The 8938-nt window shown below is 41.7% G+C and overlaps 1 protein-coding gene across 2 annotated transcripts in view; it reads left to right on the top strand.

Annotated features, from left to right (window-relative positions):
• The first annotated feature begins 2485 nt into the window (after positions 1-2485).
• The window catches only part of papss2b (3'-phosphoadenosine 5'-phosphosulfate synthase 2b), a 76501-nt gene continuing 70048 nt past the window's right edge, over positions 2486-8938 (top strand). Inside the window, exon 1 of one of the 2 annotated variants that reach the window (XM_052027858.1) lies at positions 2486-2647. In XM_052027858.1, coding sequence (XP_051883818.1) covers positions 2621-2647 — 27 coding nt within the window. In that variant the 5' untranslated portion in view covers positions 2486-2620. The remainder of the gene's footprint in view (positions 2648-8938) is intronic. The other variant, XM_052027857.1, reaches the window with a different exon arrangement.

The raw sequence follows: 8938 nt of genomic DNA, 5'->3' as shown, positions 1-8938 counted from the left end.
TCATACCATTGGGTTGTTGACTGCCCAGGTGGAATATGAGGTGCTGTCCTTCTAGTTTGCAATTGGCCTCACTCTGGCAGTGGAGAAGGCTGAGGGCCAACAGTTGGTGTGGGAACAGGAGGGGGAGTTGTAATGGTACACAACCAGAAGGTCAGGATGGCCATTGCAGACAGAGCCCAGGTGCTCCACAGAACCGTCAGCTAGTCTACACTTGGTCCCACTCCAGATTCCAGCATCTGCAGCCTCCAGAACTGGTTTGCACTTGGATATATTCAGCAACATGTCTTTATTTATGAACTTAAACTGGAACAGAGGCCTCAAGGCATACAAAGTAAGAGAAAGTTTGAGTCTGAGCTCCAGACAGCGGGGTAGAAATGGCTGAAGATTCAATGGTACAATAATGGAGGGTGAGTGGAGGATGGGAGTGACAGATATAAAAGTAAAGAAAATCTAAAGCTGAACATAAGAGACAGTCCATGAAACATAGTAAAGATAATTTAAAATTAGGAGGATAAGGACCAAGATAAGGTCCCCCATGGTAGGCTTATCCAGAAGACTGAGATGCATGAGATCCTCGGTGACTTGGCCGTTTGGATTCAGAATTGGCTTACCCATAGAAGACAGAGGGTAGTGGTTGGTGGGACTTATTCTGGCTGGAGGTCTGTGACTAGTGGTGTTCCACAGGGACTCATACTGGGACCTCTGCTGTTTGTGATATATATAAATGACATCAATGAAAATGTGGATGGATGGTTTAGTAAGTTCACAGACGATACAAAGATTGATGGTGTTGTAGGTAGTGTGGAGGATTGCCAAAGGATACTGCAGAATATAGATCAGTTGCAGATGTCGGCGGTGAAATGGCAGATGGAGCTTAATCTGGCCAATTGTGAGGCGTTGCACTTTGGGAGATCAAATGTAAAGGGACAGTACACAGTTCATGACAGGACCCTTCACTGTGTTGATGTAAAGAGGGATCTCGAGGTCCAAATCCATAGGTCCCTGAAAGTGGCTGCACAGGTTGATAGGGTGGTAAAGAAGGCGTATGGCATGCTTGCCTTTAATAGTCAAAGCATCAAGTTCAAGAGTCAGGAAGTTATGTTGCAGCTTTATAAAACTCTGGTTAGGCTGCATCTGGAGTATTTCATTCAATTCTGGTTGCCTTGTTATAAGAAAGATGTGGAGGCTTTGGAGAGGGTGCAGAAGAGGTTTACCAGGATGCTGCCTGAATTAGAGGGCATATGCTATAAGGAAAGGTTAGACAAACTTGGGCTGTTTCCTCTGGAGTGGCGGAGGCTGAGGGGAGACCTAACAGACGTTTATAAGATTATGAGAGGCATTGACAGAGCAGACAGCAGGTATCTTTAGCCCAGGGTAAAAATGTCTAATACTAGAGGGCATGTAGTTAAGGTGAGAGGGGGTAAGTTCAAAGGAGATGTGTGGGGCAAGTTTTTTACACAGAGTGGTGGGTGCCTGGAATGCGCTGCCAGGGGTGGTAGTGAAGGCAAATACAATAGGGGCATTTAAAACACTCTTAGATAGGTACATGAATGTGCAGAGAATGGAGGGAAATGGACATTGTGTAGGCAGAAGGGATTAGTTTAGTTAGGCACTTAATTACTAGTTTAATTAGTTCAGCACAACATCGTGGGCTGAATGGCCTGTTCCTGAGTTGTACTGTTCTGTGTTCTATGTTCAAGAATGCAAGTTGAGAGTGAGTAGGTCTTAGCTGCTTAGACGACAATGTCTTGAATGAGTTGGCTTTTGTGAAAGGTGAGGGCACGAAGCTGGCATGAGGGCTTTAGAAAGATGGGTCCAGAGATGACGCCATGTTTAGGTTCCATAGGTGTTAAGACTGAGGAGGAAGTGAAGGCTGTTCAAGCAAAATGGATGGGACCATTGGTAGTTCACGAGCTATCGGTCTGCAACTCATCGCTGAGTGGGACAAAACATGCACAGCCTGGAAAAGCTGTCCTACAGGGAGGGAGATGGGGGCAGCCTCAAAGAAGCGGTGATTTCCGCAAAACTTTCAACTTCCAAACATTCAATTTAGCAGAGAGAGAGAGAGAGAGAGGAGATTAACGTCCAAGACCTAGGCGAAAATCTGCAGGGCCCTTCCATTTAAATCGGCAGGAGAGGGGGAATTGGGGCAAATCTTCCACAACGCTGACAAACACATCACCTCGATGCAACTGCCACAGTCTCTCGGCGAACTTGAAACTGAGATGCAAGTCGGGACAAAAGGGGAAGAGATCTCCCTGGAAGTCTGCACTGTTGCTCCAAGAGCCCTGCTTTATTTCGACCCCAGCAGACGCCTTCTGTACGTGCTTAACTTTCTGGATCTTCGCTGTGGTTATGCCTTCGCCAAGCAAACGCCTTTCTTCACTTTTTCGAGGAGATCAGTACACTGGTTTCCTGTGCTTCCAGCGGCCGCCAATGACGTGGCTGGGTATTAATATGCAGATCGGTGCTCTGGGGCTGGGGAGGGGGGAATGCTACGTGTCTGGGTGAATTAAAAAACCATCGTAGCTTCCCTCCCTGCCCAGCCAATTCCATCAGGACAGCCAGGGGAAGACCGATCCTGTTTAAAGCACTTCTGATCCCGCGGCCACGTCTCAACATGTCAGGGGACAAGAAGCTGAACACGGTAAGGCACAGGGTGTACGGGGGGGGGGGGCGGAGGTGCAAGTTGTAGCCCAGCGGTTACAGATCAGAGTCCCGCTCGCATCCAGAGACCTGGGCGAAGAGTTCAGGTAACACTTTAACTTCAGCTGTGGGGGAACTAACCCGGTTAAAGATGATGTGAGTGAGCTCCTTTCGTCCTGCACCATTGTGGGCTGAACACCAGGCGTGTCGGGGATAGTGGCAGCCCATTCACCAGGCAGCAGAAGTCTGGTTCTGGTTGTTTGCACCGAGAGTAAAGAAAAGAAGAGCAACTTTGAAAGGATATGTTCCAAGCACAGCAGAAATGTTAATGTGTGACCACACTGTGAATTCTGTATGTAACGTGTAAAATATACGGTCGGAGAATAATATTATTCTGAAGATGCACAAATGGATTGCATTAGTTTGAATAGATTTACGAATATCTCTGCAATTGAATAACGCTAACGTAAATATATATTTAAGAGCCCAGTAGTGTTAAAGTGCATAAACACACAACACGGGGTATTAATTCTCTTTGCAAACACTTTTAAAAGCACGTTGTAGTTTTTACTACAGCCCAATGTACGAATAGAGGGATGTGGTACATAGATTATGTAGGTGTTCATTACCTTGGGCTGGCATAAGTGATACAAAGCTGTACTTTTCAATAGGTTCTAAGTACAGTATGTTCTTGTCTGAGCGATGTAGGGTGTCACTTGTATGCCTGTGCTGAGAGCAACAAACATTGATTGTACATTATGAACAGTGGCTCATTCATGAAAGCAAACCTTTCACAGTTCAGTATGAAATCAGACCTATTCCCTAGTGATGCTGTTTTTTTTGGTATTTCCTTCCATGAATACCTAATACAGATTGGATGATGCCTGCTGCCTCCTGACAGATGGGGAAAGACATACTTTTTAAGAAGAACCACACTAAAACCTATTGTTTTTAGAGGGAGGCTCAGATGGTCTCTACAGTTAGGTGAATGTGGTCAGTGTGAGGAAGCAGACAAGTCTCCTGTCTGGTGAAAAACTTTCATTGAAAGTTTTCCTATTTACAGTGCTCCATTCAGATCTTGGATCCTAACATGCTCTAGTTAGTTTCTCTGGTGCTTTTCATGGTCAATGTTTGCCTTTAGTGTCTACTTTCCAACTTATCTTGGTTAGAGTGATGAAAATATGTGTTAATACAGCCACAGAGGAACTTTGACATTTCTGAAGGAAATTTCCATGCCCTGAGGAAGTACTTGTGCATCAGGCAGACTTTTTTTTCATTTTAATGTGAATTTTTTAGTTTCTCGATCAATCATAATGCTGAATTACAGAAGGGTATCAAAAACAAAGGGCATAAATATAAGGTGGGAGGAAGGATTTTTAAAGGAGATGTGAGGGGTAAGTTTTTTTACACAGAGAGTGGTTGATATCTGGAATGAGCTGCCAGAGGAGGTGGTAGAATCAAATACAATATCTACATTTAAGAGACATTTAGACAGATGCTTAACTGGGCAAGGCATAGAAGGATACGGTCCTAATGCAGGCAAATGGGATTTGTGTAGATGGGCAAACAGGTCAGCATGGATGTGGTGGGCTGAAGGGCCTGTTTCTGTCTGTTCGACATTTTGACTATAACTCTGTGATATAACTAGTTCATCCTTTTAAGCCTAAATAAGTATTCCCTTCTTTAGATTTCATGTTGTCATAGAAGGAGGACATTGGATCAATGCTGGCTGTCAGAGCAACCCCCTCAATCACATCTTCCTCTTACTTCCCTGTAACCTAACCTCTTTTACATGCCCAATCCAGGGTGAAATGAACTTGAACTGGATAAGGTTTATGCCAGGGGTTAGTGAACTTTTGGTCAGTGTGTTAGTGGGATAAAGATTAGCCTGTCATAACCTTGCTTAAAGGTTTCCAAACTAAGTAGCTGAAAAAACCTGTTCATCTCACTCCTCTCAGAAAAACAGTTAACCAATCAGGTTAATGATTGTTGCTCTTTACCTCAAGAGAATTGAAATGTCGAAACACTTTGGTTCTTTCCAACTTTTGGCAGAGCCCATTGGGACAGTCAATGCTGAGCTGTGCACCCCACAAAGATCCCAGAAGGCTTACAGAACACAATTATGAAGATGATACTGAGGTAAAAAAGATTACAACTAGGCATTTATGAGTCACCATGGGCCATCAACAGTGGCAGAATTGTACTCAATCTATAGACTCATGGTGTGGCATACCCTTTATTCTCATATTAAGGAAACCTTAGAGACCAGCTCTAGTTTGGGGAGGAGTTTAGAAGCAGGAGGGAAAGTAATTTGAGCTACCAGAAGCAACCAATCAGATAAAGGACCTGCAATCCTGTCACATCCAGTCAAACATGGTGATAAATAGTTAAGTACCTATCAAGAGGAAGGGGCTCTTTATACCTGCCGCGATGATGACAGGGCAAGGCATGTGTATAGAGAAATAAGGTGTAGTATTCACAGTCATCCTCAGCCTGAAATGCTGAGTGGTTGATTTATCTTAGTCTCCTCCTGAGGTTGCCACAATCACCAGAAGCCAATTGAGAGGCAATTCAATTTACATTAAAACATGAGTGCATACACTGAATACAGACAACCTATGGAACCTGAGAGGTATACACAATAAGTGCTGGAGGAACTCAGCAGGTCAGGCAGCATCTGTGGAGGGAAATAAGAGTCGATGTTTTGGGCTGAGACCCCTCACCAGGACCACCTGAGAGGTGTGGTGCTGCAAACCAACTCTCAGAACTAGTTGCATGACTCATCACACTGTTTCAGTACAACACCAGCATCATTCCAACAAAATGAAAAATTGTCCAGGTATGTTCAGTATAGAGAAATATGACAAACCCAATCCAGCCAGTTAGAATCCTTGCCTGCACTCCTCAGATGCAGAATTTCGACTCAAAACGTTGACAATTAATTTCCCCCAACAGATGTTGCTCGACCTGCTGAGTTCTTCCAGCAGATTGTTTGTTGCTTCGGATTCCAGCATCTGCAGTCTCTTGTGTCCCCCTCAGAATACCTTCCCCTCTGAATACTTTCAGTCATTAATTAAATGCTGAACAAGTACCTTGCTTATTAATTAGTTCAGTACAATATTGTGGGTCGAAAGGCCTGTTCCTGTGCCGTACTGTTCTATGTTTATGCTTGCTTACAAATCCTCAGTAAGTGTTTCACCCGGACGACTTCACTCCAGATTTCATTAGTCTTGTCCAAACGTGGACAAAAGAGCTGACTTAGAGCTGAGGTGAGAGTGACTGCTTTTGAAGTTGAGGCAGAATTCGATCAAGTGTGGCATTATGAAGCTCTAGTAAAACTGAAGTCTATCGGAATCAGGTGGTAAACTTTTCACTGGCTGGATTCATTCTTAGCACAAATGAAGATATTGAGGTTGTTGGAAGCCAATCAGCTTAAGTCAATTAAATCACAGCAGGGGTTGCTCAGGACATTGTCCTAGGTCCAACCATGTTCGGCTGCTTCATCATTGACCTTCCCTCCATCTTTAAGGAGGATATTTGCTAGTGATTATACCAAGTTTGATTTCATTTGCCAGTGAGTCATGTGACACACATCCTTATACACCAAGGCCTTTCCACCACTGACGAGGCACTGGTCAGGAGTACGATGAAACACTCTCCATTTGTGCAGCTCTAACAATACAAGAAGCTAGACATCATCCAGGAGTAAGTAGCCATTTAATTGTCACCCCATCCACCAGTTTAAGCAAACTCTCCAAGGAGCAATAGGGCTGCAGTGTGTCCCATCTATAAGATGTGCTACAACAACAATGCAATATTTCTTCAACAGTGCCAGGCAACCCAAGGAAACTATATCTTCTGCAAAGACAAGGGAAGCAGGCACTTGGAGATCACAAGAAGTAAAAGATTTAAAGAAGACAAAACTATCTTCTCTTGTGGAGTACTCCAAAATTAGAGGAGACGATCTTGAAATTAAAGCAAGGCCTTTGAAGAGTGAAATCAGGGAGTAGCATTCACTGTCAAACCGATAGCAGCTTCAGGAGTCTGCCCTTGTCTTGTATGGAAATCTCGATGTTGTTATCAGTGATATCCTGCACTGCAACATGCGCCGCTGAAATCACTGCAGCTAGAAGTCTTTTTGAAGTTAATGTATTGACAGATCATACAAAAGATATTAAAATGATAAGCCTTGTTGAATGTGGTATAACTTTGCTTTTAATATGTAATGATCCATCATTACTTCATAGAACAAGTAATAATATTCTTCCCTGGCTCTGAGAAATGATTGTGGCGCCTAGTTCCTTCAGAATATTTCAAAGTTCCACGTTTGGTTAAATCATTAAAATTCTTTATTTTAAAATATTTCTGATAGTTCATCTTCTATTTCAATCTCATGTATATATCTCAATTTTAGGTTAGTCTCTGTAAAATTAAAATGTTGGAATTTAGTTACACACACATCTTCTGACAAATTAGCTTTTCTGATATCTTTATTCAAGGTGAAGTAGACAGGCTGAGTTTGTCTAGAACAAGGACTAAACAATCACGAACATTTACTTTCAGAAAATGTTACTGGGATAATGTTACTGGCAGGCACAGTAGCATAGTGGTTAGCATAATGCTTTACAGCGCCAGTGACAAATCTGGCCACTGTCTGTAAGGAGTTTGTACGTTCTCCCCATGTCTGTGTGGGTTTCCTCCGGGTGCTCCGGTTTCCTCCCACATTCCAAAGGCATACAGGATAGGAAGTTATGGGCATGCTATGTTGGCGCCAGAAGAGTGGAGACACTTGTGGGCTGCCCCCCAAAATCACTACGCAAAAGATGTATTTCACTGTGTGTTTCAATGTACATGTGACTAATAAAGATCTTATCTTATAATAATAATTGATATTTAGAAAACTAGAAAAGTACATGTAAGGAAGTTGAGTTGAATGAAAACTTAGCAATGTAATATAAGAGCATCAAGAACTTTAAATATTGTCCTTTCTAAAAGTACAGCAGTTAGATTCCTGCTATATTGCATAACTCAGAAGACAGCCATACAATGGTTCACAAATGCAGGAAACTATGTTTTGAGTCTTGCCGCAAAGAGCAATAAGGTGAAGGATAAATTACTATCTGTTTCTGCTGGTGTTAACCAAGAGAGGAAGATTGATGAGAAATCCTCTGCACTTTGAACAGTGCTGTGGGATCTTTTACATCAACTTGATCGGGAATATCAGAAAAGCAAACATAATGCAAAGGAAGGCATCAAATTAATTAGGCAATGCATTACATTCTTAAAGCAATACTGAAATATCAACCTTTGATGTGCTGTTCACATGGCAGATGTGAGTTTAGAACTATCATTCAGAACTGAGTATGCTACCAATGAACCAAACTCAGTCTTTTATAACTTCTTACAGTTAGATGTCTTTCTCAATGCTCAAAGGGGGTCATGAAGAAATTTCTTTAACTATTTTTTTAATCAATATTTACTTAGTGATGAACAATAAAAACTCAGAGAGGACTGAGGGACAACGCCATAGGTATATCTCTGTATTAATAGTTTTTAACCTGTTCAAATGTTTTGGTTAAATGATAGATCATTTATGGAAATCCAAGAAATATTTGACTTTGGTGCAAAAGGATTATATTTCCTTTCCTAATTTATGTTTCAAGGTTTTAACTAAACTCTTCCAATATGCTTCAAAAAAATTACTGTATAAAAAGAACTCTCAACATTCATTATTAATCAACAGGAAACATTCATGAAGGTTATAAATTTATTTTCAGTTGAACATGGAATGAGAATTTTCATTCAAAGGATATCTACACCATGTTTATTCATATATTGCATTTAGTTCAATGTATGAGTTCTCAGACTGGTTCAAGTATAATAATTAATTGGTACTGTTCCAATTAAATATTTAATTTATTGATGTCATCATCAATGCTTTTACAGCAGTTTCAGTATGCAGGACAATACACCTTTCCCGATCTTACTCAACTTGCCAGTGTCACAGGGCCATGATTAAGAAAAAGCTTAGATTCTTGGCACAGCTAACTTTCTTTTAATTGTCGCACACCACCCTGAACAGACATGTGCCAGATAAGATATGTCCTGGGATTCACTGTCTAAGTTCTGAACCGAACTATTCAATAGAGTTTAATTTCCTGGATCAGCGTCTGAGGAACTTTATTGCCACGGTTTCTGATTTTTTTATGTAAAGTTACATTAATAAATTTGAGCTAAGGGAACAACAGACAAGTTTAAGTAAAGCTCCTTATTGAATGGATTGTTAATATTA

The sequence above is a fragment of the Pristis pectinata genome, chromosome 12 (assembly GCF_009764475.1).
Source record: "Pristis pectinata isolate sPriPec2 chromosome 12, sPriPec2.1.pri, whole genome shotgun sequence".
Taxonomy (NCBI): Eukaryota; Metazoa; Chordata; class Chondrichthyes; order Rhinopristiformes; family Pristidae; genus Pristis; species Pristis pectinata.
The sequence above is the reverse complement of the archived record's forward strand: the minus strand, read 5'-3'. Positions and strand labels throughout refer to the sequence as shown.